The sequence below is a fragment of the Astyanax mexicanus genome, chromosome 7 (assembly GCF_023375975.1).
Source record: "Astyanax mexicanus isolate ESR-SI-001 chromosome 7, AstMex3_surface, whole genome shotgun sequence".
Classification (NCBI taxonomy): Eukaryota; Metazoa; Chordata; class Actinopteri; order Characiformes; family Acestrorhamphidae; genus Astyanax; species Astyanax mexicanus.
In genome coordinates this window covers 4,007,394-4,021,590 of record NC_064414.1, presented here as the reverse complement: position 1 = coordinate 4,021,590, position 14,197 = coordinate 4,007,394, and the positions used below count along the sequence as shown (strand labels likewise).

Here is a 14,197-nt window from a genome sequence, read left to right as displayed (position 1 = left end):
TAATCACAACTCTATCAAAGTGTACCCGATTTTTACAGGGTTTGGTTTGTTTTAAACAGCAGAGCAGAGATGTAGCTATGCTATAGGAAGCTGTTACACATTAAGAATACGTTATATACGTTTATGCTGAAATAACCTGTATTATGTTTATATGGTATACATGCTCTAGGGCGCATGGGAGACTCCTCCAATATGGCGGCCGGCTGACATGCCAGCTTCAAAAGGCGGCGTCTGTTTCGGACGTGCCTTCGTTTAGGCGTAAAACGTGTGGATGCCGTGTTTCTTCGTCATTTCCTGTGCGCGCAGTCGGTGTGGTATAGAGAAGATGGCGGAGGTCGGCGTGGTTCCGAGTGATCTATTCCCGTATGTTTACTCTTTTCTGCTCCAGAACAAGTTCAGCAAGGCGGCCCAGGAGTTTATGAAGAAGACTAAAGTGGTGAGTGCCCGGTAACCGGTCCCGTTGTGGCGCGCGGTACGTTTCTGCGAGACGGGGAGTCCGGCTGCGCGCGCGCTGTAAACACGTGTTCAGTACGGCGCGCGAGGGGCAGCGCGAGCCGATTATTGCACGGGTTACAAGCCAAAGTTACTTACTGCGCAGGTTACTGTCCGCGGTACTGCCCTGGTTACTGCCTACGGTAACTACTGCCCGGGTTACTGCTCGCGGTGCTCCGAACACAGAACCAAAGGGTGACCGATTATAACCGGTATAAGTAACGTTATATCTGTGCTAATCCTGATCAGGACTCACAGCGGTAACGTTACTGAAGAACCGGGCAGAGCAGCGTTACTGTAATAATAATACTCAACTTATTTATTACCACTTATTTTATATCCCGTCATATTATAACTAGATATTAAAATACATACTACTGAAAGTACGGTGTAATAACCTAACCAAAAACTAGTGTTCTTTGCTGAGGGAATCACTGTGCCATACAGGGTTAAAACTATGTATCTAAATACTTATTTTTAAACTTTATTTTGTTTAAACATGAAAAAGCAGGCTGTACTATTTAGAGTAAATTCAGACTGAATTTAGTGCAATTAAAGTAAGAATTACAGTTTTATGTAGAGAAGATAAACTAGCTAGAGATCTGTGAGCACGTGGTAAAGTCCACGTTTCTCCTCCAGTCATCAAACACACCAGTTCACCCACTGTTTTCTCCTCCAGTCATCACACACACCAGTTCACCCACTGTTTTTTTTAGCCACTGTTTCCATGATCTTAACTAGTAGATTGAGAACTTGTTTGTTCAGACTGATCCTGCTGGAACCGGTTCATTTAAAAGTCATTTTAATAGCTGAGAGGAAAGCAGGTTCTGGATCATAACTACATTTAATACAGGAAGAGGAGGATAATTACAACAAATTAAATACATGTTTTTTTTTCTGTAAGCACATACACACTTACTGTCGGGATTGTTAGCTTAGTTTTCTGACATTCTATCTGTACCTTCATACCATTAGTCCGTTACATCCACTGATTACTTACTGTAATAATAACCACTTGATAAATGATGTACAACAGCACCAGTGGATAGTTTTGACACACCTTCTCATTCAGTGTTTTTTATTTATTTATGATTTTCTACATTTGTAGATGAATATTAAAGACTAGAAATCAATTAAGGGACACATATGGAATTACATAGTAAATGTGGATGAGCAAGCATGTTGACTGTTTACAAATGTATTTTAGTTATTTAGAATATTTGAAAGGTATTTCAATTGAATTGCCTGGATATTCTTAATTATTAAAAGCTTATTGCTCTTTTAAAGGTATGTGTATTTTATGCTATTATGTTATCTTTACAGCAGTGTTGAAAATGACTGCTAGTTAAGCACTGTAATTCCTGGGAAATTGTTATTGTTAATTATTGTAACAGGCAATATGTACAAAAGGTAATTCATGTGAATTTGGAGCTATTAGTAAGGTAGTAGTTTGGTGTAATTATACATAAGTAATAAAGATTGTCTCAATTCAGAAACCTCAAGACGAAAATGAAGAAGGACTCCTTGACGTCTTCCAGTTCTGGGTCAAGTAAGTGAATGTTTATTACTAACCCTGTTAAAGTTACTTTGTGGGCAAAGCACTTTTAATTTTGCGATGTTGGAGGTTCGTAATTGTAACACACGTCTGTGTGTGTACGTTTAGATCTGGAGAGTCCAAAAAGCGTAAGGCCGTTACTAATGGACCTGCTGCAGTCAACGGGCCGTCTGCGAAGAAGACCAAAAGGGAGAGCTCCAGTAGTGAAGAGTCGAGCAGTGATGAGGAGGAAGCCCCAGCTGCAAAGAAAACTCCTCCAGGTAACCTATTGCTGTAATCAATCAATCAATCAATCTTTATTTTGATTCAGAAGTACATTGAGAGCAACCCTCATTTTCATTGTAGCTGAGCATCTACAGAAATGGGGATTGACATGACAAAGAAAATAATAGCTACATTTAATTATTTAAAATTACAGTAAATCTTCTCTATCCCATTATTTCCCTTCGACCACCTTTAAGCCCTATCTAAAGATGTTTTACCTTTAACTTCTATTACTTTTGGACTTGACTATTGTAAGTCGCTTTGGACAAAAGCGTCTGCCAAATATAATGTAATGTAATGTAAAATATAAAAATAGATAAAAAAATAAAATAAAAATAGTTAGAATAAAAATAAATTAATAATAATTTATTATAAAGCTTGGTTTAAGTGATACAAAATTAAGATCAAAAGAAGATAAGATTAATACAACGAAAAAATTAGTTAAAATGTGCTAAAACTGACCAATACAAAGAAAAAATAAAAAAGACTTACTTTTTCCTTAAATTAATATAGGGTCAGGTGTCATACATACAGCACACACATTTGATTTGATTCATGTTTTTTGATTAGTGTGCTGTCAAACCCGCGTGACATGGGCTCAGAAAAAGCTGCAGCCAATCAGAAACAAAATTAGGAAGACCAATAAATTCCTTTTTTTTTTAATTGATTACATATGATGTGCATTATATGTTTACCTTCCTGTTCAATTGTCTGATGCATGCATGCACAGCTGCAGCGAAGAAGCCCGCAGCTGCAGCGAAGAAGCCCGCAGCTGCAGCAGAGTCGAGCAGCAGTGAAGACTCCAGCGACTCTGAAGATGAAGCTCAGACTAAACCTCCTGTAAAGGTATGCCCTGTTTTTTTGAAAATTTATTGTGTAACAGTATGTGTGGCTTTTTTTATTATGTGTATCATATGTTTTATCATTTGGTGTTTTTAGAAGGTGGCAGCAGTGAAAGCTGCAGTGGCGTCTCCTGCTGCTGTGGCGGCGGCAGCCAGGAAGAAGGACACCAGCTCCAGCAGTGAGGAGTCCGATTCTGAGGACGAGCCTCCTAAATCTAAAGCAGCAGGTGAGTGAATGCTGTCAGTATGCTGAATAACACTGCAGGGTATCAGTAAGACTGACTGACATGTGGGTTCCAGGCTGAGAAGCAGCAAAACTCCACCAGTAAAGGGAATCCTTTCTTGCACTAATTGTAGCAAAATAAAATTTATATGCTTAGTATTACGGGTGTGTCGTACACTAGAGCTTAGATCGGGCCCAAAATATCCAGCCGAGTCTGACCTGATCCGACCCGAGCCTGTGCATGTCCTGCCAGAGCCCAACCTGAACCGACCTATACACTGTCATTATGAGCGTGAGCCTGATTTAAACCCACGTTATAGAGCGTTTAAAACTGCTAAAAAAAATAAAATAAATAAATCATTTTTTTGGGGCTGTTTGAATGAGCGAAATCTGTTTGGAATGATGTTAATTAACATTGCAACACTGAAGAAGCATAGACGCATATCTAAGAATAATGTTTATTAAGAACAGATCTCCGAAACAAAGCGAACAATGATCCAAAGGCCTAAACATCAGTAAATCAGGCTACAAGAATGATGTCTGAAGGACTTTCCTCTAGTCTAATATAGTTTAACATGGTTTAAGAATAGAAAATAATTTCTATAGCTTTTTATATTGAACTTATAGTTTAAGTGCAAAAACATAAAAAAACAAGGCTACGTACTGCACTGCAGTGTGCACAGTTTGATTTGTTAATTTGCTTTATTGGGATATCATGCCATAGCTTAATATAAAATAAAAATAGCATTAAAAAACAGACCTGTGTCAAATTGCTTTTTTGAGCCGGTGGAAAGTGGTGGGAAATCCCGAACTTGGGCCGGGCTGGGTCTCTGGTCGGGTCGGGTTTTGGGCAGAGAATCTAAGCTCTATCGTACACATGATACACAAAATTTATTTTAAAGCATTAATAAATAAGGCGTTCTTTTTTCTGTTTGAAAGCAGACTATTTTGTATTTGTTTTAAAATGTTCTTGAAGCTTTAAAGATTTTAAAGTTTTTTTTTTTTTGTGTAAAATTCTGTTTTTAAAGTTAAACAGTGACTAATAACTTAATTGAAAGAATGACTTGTGCTTTTCAGTGGCCAAGCCTGCAGCTGTGGCTCCTGCTAAAGCCGCAGCTCAGAAGAAGCAGGAGAGCAGCAGCAGTGAGGAGAGCTCCAGTGACTCTGAGGACGAACCCGCAGCTAAGGTGCTCACTGTTCCACTGATGAACGTTTCCACACACTAATGTTTAAACCCCACAGTAGCAGAATTGTTTGTGTGAGGGTGAGAGTATAAAATGCTATTTAGTCTTACATTTTATATAAATATATATTTTTTTTGATGTGCACAATGCAGCCAGTGGTAAAAGCTCCAGCTGCCCCGGTGAAAGCCCCAGCGGCCAAGGCTGCAGCTCCAGCAGACTCCAGCAGCAGCGAGGATTCATCAGATGAGGATGAGGCTCCTCCTGCAAAGAAATCCAAACCAGGTACTGTCCTCACAGCCTTCTGGTCCAGTGAAGGGAGAGATATGTACAGAAAAATAAGCTGCTTTTACATTACATCAGGGTTTGTATGATCGTGAACCCCTGGGAAAAAGTCATGAAATATGAAATAAAATAGCAATTTCCAGGCCTTGGAAAAACAAAAATACCCAGAAAGTTTTGGAAAATCATGAAAATTTGGTCTATATTTTTTTTCTATTTTATTTTAAGCTAACAAATACGTCAGCTCATTAATTTAGCCCTACACAATGGTGCTCTCGGGATCTCCCATTTTATTATTTAAAATTGTTCATTTTCATTTTATCTGATTCAGTTTAGACCTACTATAATACATTTTAGTTATAGTTTTAGTTGATATTTGGATTGGCCTTGAAATTTACTGGTTAAAAAGTTTATGACCAGCGCTCAGAAGGAGCAAAATTGGCCTTGCTCCCTCCGGGTGGGCAGATGGCGCTCTCTTCCCATATCACTTAAGGGTGATGTGGATCAGCACAAGGCTGCATCTGTGAGCTGAAGTATCAGAACCGAGTCGCTGCTTTTTCCTCCGAGTGTTAGCGCTGTGATGATGATGCTACTCGGCAATGCTACAGCATCAGCAGCTGCTCCAAAAGAGGCGGCGTCTGACTTCACATGTATCGGAGGAAGCTGATGCATGTGGAGACTTCACCCTCCTGGTTTTGGGGCGTCCTAATGAGTGGGTTGGGTTGGGTAATTGGCTTGGGTAATTGGCTGTGCAAAATTGGGGAGGAAATGGGAAAACATTAGAAATAAAATTATAAAGAATAATAAGAATGCACCCTGTTCTATGCTTATTTCCTTGTAGGCCCATATAGTGCTGTACCCCCACCTGCAGCTCAGAGCACTTCTGCTCCAGCAGTCAAAAAAGCAGCTGAGGATGACTCCACAGACAGCAGTGAGGACAGCAGTGATGAAGAGGAAAAGAAAGCCCCTGGTAAGAGTCTGCCTCCATAGTCTAAACCTACGTGGTCTATTTAGAGCAGGACAAGAATACAAACCTGATGTATATTTTATACAGATAGGAATTCATCTCCCCTTTTATGATTGTAATTGTAAATTGGCCAGGCCCAATCATGATGATCCCTTTACTGTAATATGCATTAAACATTTCACCAGCACAGTTATGGACCATGAACTATGACAATATTAGGGTTCATACAGTCTTGAAAAACTAAAAGATATTAATACAAGGGTTCACATTTGTTCCTCCAGCAATAATAAAGACATGCTCATAATTATATAACAAAGTAAATATTGTTTAGTTTGTTATTTCGGTCAAAAATTTATTTGGACGAAGATATGATCGCATTTTATGCCAAATTTAATCATAAGACTGTGAAATTCTGAAAGGTTTGCATACTTTTTCATCATGTGATGCAGCAGAACTTACCTATTCTAACCTGTGCACTGTCCTCAATCTGTTAACAACTTTCAATGAGTAATCCAGCTCAGAAAAGTTAGGCCTGCGGTGGGTCAGCTTTAATGCTAGTATTGTGGCTAGCATGCTCCAACACTGCTTTTGAATATACTGTTATATTCATCAATATTCTATAGCAGAATTCTATATTCCTTATTCAATCAGCAAATTTTGCAATTCATTTCATGGCATGCTCACGTATTCCTTTGTAATTTGTCTGTATTCAAGCAGCACCTGCAAAGACCGTAACTCCTAAACCTGCAGCCAAGAAGGACGAGTCCAGTTCAGAAAGCTCCGGTAAATTACTCCGGCAAACTCAGTACACTCTTTTTACAGATTGTTACTAATGTCAGCAGGTTTTCTCACCATGTTTGTGCTGTTTTTTGTTACAGATTCAAGCTCAGATGATGAGGAAGAGAAAGCGAAGAAACCAGCTGCCAAGGCAGCACCACCTAAAGCCACCCCAGCAGCTAAGACAACGCCAGCCAAGGCCACCCCTGTTAAACCTGCAGCCGCCGCCGCAAAGGAATCTTCCTCCTCATCCTCCAGCTCTGAGGAGTCTGATGAAGAGGACGCCAAGGCGACCCCGGCCAAGGCTACACCAGCTAAGGCGACCCCGGCCAAGGCTACACCAGCTAAGGCGACCCCGGCCAAGGCTACACCGGCTAAGGCGACCCCGGCCAAGGCTACACCAGCTAAGGCTACACCAGCTAAGGCGACCCCGGCCAAGACTACGCCAGCAAAGAAGGCGGAGTCTTCAAGCTCAGGTGAGATCCCCATCATTAAGAGCAATAACGTGCTGCTGTACCATTTCCCTCTTTTACTGATTTAAGGACAGTTAGTAAATTGTTTTGGCAGTTACTGTTAGATCATTTTAACACTGGTGTTTGAGAAGGTTGTCAAGTTTGGTACAGGAATAGTTTGGCTGGAGGTTTTTGCACATTTTTATTTATTTTTTTCCTGAATGTGATCGATCATGCAGGCTGTGTGTTATAAGCATTGTAGCTGACATGTACAGTAAAAGCTTATGAGCACCTTTAGTATTGAGTAGACTGCTTGTGACAAAATGATCACAAGTAATATATATATATATATATATATATATATGCCAGACAGGGGTCGCTTTGGAACGGGTGGGCAATTTTTTGATGAACTGGGTCAATTGCTGTAAATCTGCCTTGTGTATATATAGCAATTCAGTTTTATTGTATGTATAATAAAATTTGCTTTCAGTCTGCACGTTTGCTTTCTTATTACTGATGATGTGGGACAGATGTGGAAATCCTAACGGCTGAAAACACTGCCCAGGACTGATCCAGAACCTTTGTTAGGGAAGGGCTGTTGAAATATATATAATTAGTGGTCTTTTTCCAACAGCGGAATATAATTGTATTAATGCAAATATTCAAATATATTAATAATATTTGTATTGTTTGCCTCATAGATTCTGACAGTTCAGAAGATGAGGCTCCCAGCAAGCCCGTGACCACACCCAAGCCCGCGGCCACACCAAAGGCCACAGCCACGCCCAAGCCCGCGGCCACGCCTAAGTCTGCAGCCAAGGCAGCTGAGAGCAGCTCAGACTCTGACAGCTCCTCTGAAGATGAGGAACCTCCTAAGAAAGCCACTCCCGCTGCCAAGCCAGCCACTGTGCCAGCCCCAGTCAAACCAGCAGCTAAACCAGCAGAGAGCTCAGATTCAGACAGTGACAGTTCAGACTCTGAGGATGAGGCTCCCGCGGCTAAAACTGCTAAACCTGCTGCAGCCACTCCTGCGACCAAAGCTGCACCTGCTGCTGCTGCTGCTGCTGCTGCTAAACCCACCGCCCAGGCCGACAGCTCCGACTCTGACAGCTCCAGCGAGGAAGAGGAGGAGGAGAAAGAGGAGAAGAAAGGAAAGTCTGCTGCTCTCCCAAAGCCTGCTGTAACCCCAGCCAGTGCTAAGAAGGCTGAAAGCAGCAGCTCAGACTCGGACAGCTCAGACTCAGAGACCGAAACTACAAAGACGACTCCAGCCAAGCCTGCAGTGGCCAACGGAAAACCGGCGACGCCCAAAACTCCCGCCTCCACAGCCAAGACCCCCGTCACCAAACCTGCAGAGTCTTCCTCCAGTGAAGACGACAGCTCTGAAGAAGAGGAGGCTACGACAAAGGCAGCTGTCAAGACCACGCCTGCACCGAAGTCTACACCAGCTGCCACAGCCAAGGGAAAGCCAGAGAGCAGCTCATCAGACAGCTCTTCCTCTGAGGAAGAGGAGGAAGTGAAGACCCCTAAGACTCCTGTTGCTACACCAGTGAATGGTAATGAAAAATCTCACTTTTTTTTTTTGCACAGAAATATTAAGGTAATATTAAGAGTTCTGACGGGTAATTAATAAGTACCTTCTCGGCTGCTGAATAATAAAAAGCTTCACAAGCAGAGTGACGGATGCTTAAAAAGGTCATTTGTGTTTGTGAACGCTCCTGCTAGAAAAGCATTTGGCCTTTTGTGCCCTTTAAACTACTCTTAAGGCTCTCCTGCTTTTAGTTGAAGATGGGCAATTAGGAACTAAAGCTCTTGTGGTGTGAAATGTCACCCGCTCTTCACAGTGAAGTTTCTCCATAGTAACACGCAGGTGCTGTTCTCCAGTCACAGAACAAGAGCATGCTGTTAATAAGCTGGTGGGCTCTGGGTTAGGGCCAATTACCCAACCCACTCACTAGGACTCCCCTTATCACTAGTAATGCCCCAACACACCAGGAGGGTGAAGACTAACACATGCTTCCTCCGATACATGTGAAGCCAGCCCCCGCTTCTTTTCGAGCTGCTGCTGATGCTTTAGCATTACCGAGCGGCATCACAGCGCTAACACTCAGAGGAAAGCGCAGTGACTCGGTTCTGATACATCAGCTCACAGATGCCCTGTGCTGCAGACATCACCCTAGGAGTGATGTGGGGAGAGAGCGCCCAATCTACCCACCCGGAGGGAGCAGGGCCAATTTTGCTCCCTCTGAGCGCCGGAAGCTTGTTGGCAAAGCTGCACGAGCGGGGGTTTGAACCTGCGACCTCCCGCTCATAGTGGCAGCGCTTTAGACCGCTGGACCACTCGCATCCCGGTTTTAGCACTTTTTGAAGAAAAAAAAAAAGGTTCTTCAAAAAATTCCCTGTATTTAGCACTGTATATAGAGGTTGGAATCACACAGCATCTAACAATATGTTACTGCGATTATATTAAGCTGCAACAATTGGACAATGAAATTTGTAGCTGACAAATTTAAATAATTGACATTATCCATTATAACAGTACCGCATTACACAAAGTACTGGGGACAGAAACGCAATGGCAGATGGGTAAATGGCTCACTCACACAGTTGCCTTTAACTTAACTTAATCTGCGTCTCCGAAAGTGTGCATACTACATATTACAAACAGATTACATATTTCATCACCAAATATCACTACTTACCACATATTTAAACAACATCCAGACATTTAAATGCCTTTTAAATCTCATTATCAGCTGTTTCTTCATATTCTTTCTGATCACAGGTACTGGTGGCAAGAGAAAGAGGGAGAAAGAAGAAGAAGAAGAGGAGGAGGAGGAAGAAGAAGCTACGGAGAAAACACCCACACAGAAAAAAATAATCAATACCACACCTCACTCTTTCCCTAAAGCAAAACAGAAGGTAAGATAGTTGTATTTATTTATTTATTTTTTTTATTTTATTTTTTTGCTTGTTAGGGTTGGGCAAAAAAGTCTTATTTGTTTGTTTTAAGCAGAGAGGAACAATTTGGTGAGCAGCTACTGGCTTGTGATTCAGCTCAGCTATTAAGTACATTATTTCTGTCTTCTGTCTTTCTCTCTCTTGTTGTGTTTTCTAAAGAAAACCAATGATCCTTTCCGTAGAATAAAAGACGATGAGGTTGAGGTGGATCCCCGTCTTGCAGACAACTCCTTCACTGCCAAGGTATCGTACACAGTATGCACTCTCCACAGCTTTACTAACCCTTTAGAACCATACAGACGGATTATCCGTCCAAAACCGCACCATGTGTTCTCAGCCTGATCACGCATTAGCATAAATCATACAGGGTTAGAAAGGGCAGAAAAATTACTCTTACTAAAAATAGTGATTGCTTTTCCCAGTGCGGTAAAGCATCTTCAAGAAGTTTTATTAAGATATACACCTAAAAAATAAGATCTCCTTCAAAGTTCCATGTTTTATTCCTCCACTATAACTCTATTTATTTGCTCAAAACACATAATCAGTTGTATTGACATTCACTCTCGGGTCCCTGAATGATGAAATCACATGATGTCATCATTGCCACTGATTCGTTAAAGTGTTGAAAAAGTGACTTTTACCACAACAAAAAAATCAGTGCAATTTATTTTTCTCAATCAATATTATTTACTTCTAGTGCTTCAAACCAAATATCAGTAAATGACTCAAAAGTGTGAAACTACCTGCTTTACTCAAACTAAAGCTAGGTATGGTGTGCACACTACTTTATATAGTTTTTATTTTACTTGAACATTTCTACTAAGTATTTTTTTTATTATTTAGACTAATACATTTTTGTATATAGTTTTCATTGTGTCCCCTTAATAAAAGTGTTTTTCCTCATCATTTTATAGAATTAGTTAGAATATTATTGGCCATATCAAAATACTGAAAGGCATTTGAGTATAATGGGCTGCTCTGAGTGTTTTTGGGTTTTTAATAAGTTAATCTACATGTATCCTAGAGGTGTGATTATCAAGAAAAATAAATAAATCTGCCTGATGCTGTTTCTCCATGTATTTTGTCAAAGTAATAATTAATAATCCATGTAATGAACTAATATATATATATATATATATATATATATAATTCATTTTCTTATGATTTTACCCTCATAAACACTCTAGTATAACCATTTCTGAAAAGATATCTTGGGTATGAATATATTTAAAGTCACATATATACATTCAAAAATTAGTAAAAATAAATAAATAAATAGAAACAGGCACTTGGTAAAATTTTGACCAAAACATGATCAGTTCCAGGAAAATTTAGAAATTCTGCTTCCTTTTACATTTTAAATGATTATATATTTTATTCTGAAGTAAAAGAGCTCAGGGCATGTGTCTCTCTGATATAATTATTATATCTCTCTGATATAATTATAAAACACTTTTATATTTAGGGCACACAATGAAAACTTTATACAAAAATGTAAATGTTTAGTTTAAATAAATAAAATAAAAATGTTACTTAGAAATGTGCAATAAAATAAAAGCTACATAAACTAGTGCGCACACCATAACTATAGCTTTAGTTTGAGTAAAGCAGGTAGTTTCACACTTTTTTCTGTGGACATTTTCGGGTCATTTACTGATATTTGGTTTGAAGCACTAGAAGTAAATAATAAAACCTGATATAAGACCTGAAAGACAAAAACTGAGAAAAAAAAAACACACAAACAGGCTAGGGTTCTTAAAATTTCACAAAGTACTGGTCCCTTCCAAACGGACTCGCACTACACACCCAATGCCTGCACTACTGATATACTTGCACTGTCAACACACACTTTAATTCCCCAAAAACTGTGAACTTTAAGAACTTTACGCACTCATTCACTTTACCAGCCTTAAGCTATACAACATATTTGCACTACTGATATATACTATTTATACTGTCATTCCATCTCAATCACCATCAATATTGCACTATTGTCTTACGTATGTTTATTGTGTCTTGCTGTATTGAACATATAGTGTCTCCCACTCTTTTATATTATATATCTATTTCTTTTTTTAACTTATATTTATATATCTATTTCTCCCCCACACTACTGCACCTTGTTTTTGTCTCATGTATGTCTATTTGTGTCCCTGCTGTATTGTACTTAGTGTCTCCCATTCTTTCTTTTATTATATCTATTATCTGTACTTGCTGTAAAATTGGGAAGGAGAGTAACGTAATTTCAATTCTCTGTATGTAGTGTACACATGCAGTATTGCAATAAACTATAAGACTTGACTTGACTTAAGGGTTAATACAAAAGTATTTATGCTTCCAATCATTCAGTGACTCTTGTTGTTCATGATTTCAGATGGGAGCCACAGGAGACTGGGGTGAGAGAGCCAACAACGTGCTGAAGTTTACCAAAGGGAAATCCTTCCGTCACGAGAAGACCAAGAAGAAGCGCGGCAGCTACAGAGGAGGCGCCATCTCCACCTCAGTAAACTCTATTAAATTCGACAGTGACTGAGTCCTCTGCCTCACCCCCCCCTCCTCCTCATCTCCTCCAACCAGGACTACTCTTTTTACCCCGTCAGAACCGCGGCGTGCTCGTTAGGCTCCTGCAGTGCTGCCCTTCAGCCGGCGCTGACTTCAGGACTGTAGAAAAGAGCCAGACCAGGACAGCAGTCACCCCGCGCCAGTTCACCCCACTAGCAGTTACAGTAATGAGCCAGAAGGTGGCGTCGTTTCATTGTTTTTGCATCGAGTACTGTTTGCTTTCGATTTCTATTCATTTCTGTCTCTGCTAATTTAAATATTGTGCAGAAATCACGTTTATTTTGTCTGTATCAGCTGTAACTGTGCTAATAGCAGCGGTTAACCCATGATGAAGCGGTTCTACTCACTCTTATTCCTCACTCTTTATAAAATGAGGATGATAATGCGTTTCTTTTATATGTACGATAAATATATTTGTTGGCGAGGTTCAGGCTGAATGATGTGAGGATTATCTCAGCTTGAACGAATTGTTTGAAACTAGGCTTCACTTCCGATCATCTTTCAATTTCTGATAGGGCCTAGTGTCTTTATTTAAAGTGGAAGCCTTGTGATTAACGGATTATCTGACTCTGGTACAGTAGCGCTCGCAGCGTTTATGTCCTGGCAGTTTTAGTTTTAGTATTTTTTTTTTTTTTTGGCCATTGGAATCTTTAATTTTTTTATCTGTACAATTGTTTATAATTAAAACCTTAATCTTACCGGCCCAGTTTTGGTCTTTATTCAGTTTTTGCTCCATTTTTCACTTCTAAAGTCCAGTTTATTCTCTATTTAACAGCAGAGTAGAGAAATCCTTCCGGTTCCACTCTGCAGTAACTACACTATCGAAGTCTACACTCACAAAGAAGTGTTTTAACAACTCCACACAACCATCAGTACTGATATCTGATTCATTAGACTTGATATGACAAGAACTAGAATAATTTAGGACCTAGGAATTCATTCTGGACATTATTATAAAATGCCAAATTATTTGTATTTTTGTATGCATTTTTTTTTTTATTAAACTGATGTATCTAATTGGCTGTACAATATGTTGACAAAAGTTTTGAGACGTCTGCTCATTCGTGGTTTCTTCTGAATTTATTTTGGGTTATAAACCCAAAAAAAGCCCAAGGTGACCCACATGCTATTTTTATTTTTTATTTTTTTTTTAGCTTCTACAGCTTTATTTCAGTAACTATTTAACATTTTTTTTAACAATCCACATGCTGTAAATAATCCTTAAAACAGGTTCTATAACAAGGTTAAATCATACCACGGTAAGTTCCGACCCTGCAATGTGACTGGCTGAGAGGCCTGTAATGCACTACTGTAACCGAAGCTCTCCCTGTATTACTCTGCCACATACAGGTAACCTAGCAATGCTGCAGCACTTACAAGCCAAATACAAACCAAATGTGATGCCAGTATACACCACTTGGGGGCGCTGGATCCCATAGAGGCACAGTGAAGAAATGCTAAGCCATGTCTCCAATAGGCGGCGCAGACACTTTTATTTTTTTCACTTTTGTTTCTTTGTGATGCTTCTATGTTTTATGGGGGTAATTTGCAGAATCAGATGAAATCTCACAGTTTAGGAGGCACACTGCAGTTCAGCCATTTAAAATTTTAAATACACACTATAGAAACCCTAATCTAA

The 14,197-nt window shown here is 39.8% G+C and overlaps 1 protein-coding gene across 10 annotated transcripts; it reads left to right on the top strand.

The window, feature by feature from the left end:
* The first annotated feature begins 278 nt into the window (after nucleotides 1–278).
* Nucleotides 279–13,256, top strand: nolc1 (nucleolar and coiled-body phosphoprotein 1). Of its 10 annotated transcripts, none has more exons than XM_049481117.1 (15): nucleotides 279–436; nucleotides 1,986–2,041; nucleotides 2,156–2,307; nucleotides 3,042–3,157; nucleotides 3,251–3,380; nucleotides 4,454–4,563; nucleotides 4,713–4,842; nucleotides 5,681–5,809; nucleotides 6,521–6,589; nucleotides 6,685–6,902; nucleotides 6,978–7,059; nucleotides 7,737–8,591; nucleotides 9,821–9,957; nucleotides 10,156–10,239; nucleotides 12,371–13,256. In XM_049481117.1, the coding sequence occupies exons 1-15, from the start codon at nucleotides 326–328 to the stop codon at nucleotides 12,527–12,529; spliced, it is 2,538 nt and encodes an 845-aa protein (XP_049337074.1). In that variant the 5' UTR covers nucleotides 279–325; the 3' UTR covers nucleotides 12,530–13,256. The 10 variants fall into 10 exon arrangements, with proteins under 10 accessions (XP_049337074.1, XP_049337072.1, XP_049337075.1 ...); XM_049481115.1 differs by having other exon boundaries at nucleotides 6,685–6,932; XM_049481118.1 differs by having other exon boundaries at nucleotides 6,685–6,947; nucleotides 7,023–7,059.
* The last annotated feature ends 941 nt before the right edge of the window (nucleotides 13,257–14,197 follow it).

Excerpts from the sequence above, each read along its gene's own strand:
- nolc1 (XM_022685187.2), top strand. The coding sequence starts at position 326 with ATGGCGGAGGTCGGCGTGGTTCCGAGTGATCTATTCCCGTATGTTTAC. Across the intron at positions 3,381-4,453 it reads TCCTAAATCTAAAGCAGCAG|TGGCCAAGCCTGCAGCTGTG; the intron begins GTGAGTGAATGC and ends TGTGCTTTTCAG. Across the intron at positions 10,240-12,370 it reads ACAACTCCTTCACTGCCAAG|ATGGGAGCCACAGGAGACTG; the intron begins GTATCGTACACA and ends TCATGATTTCAG.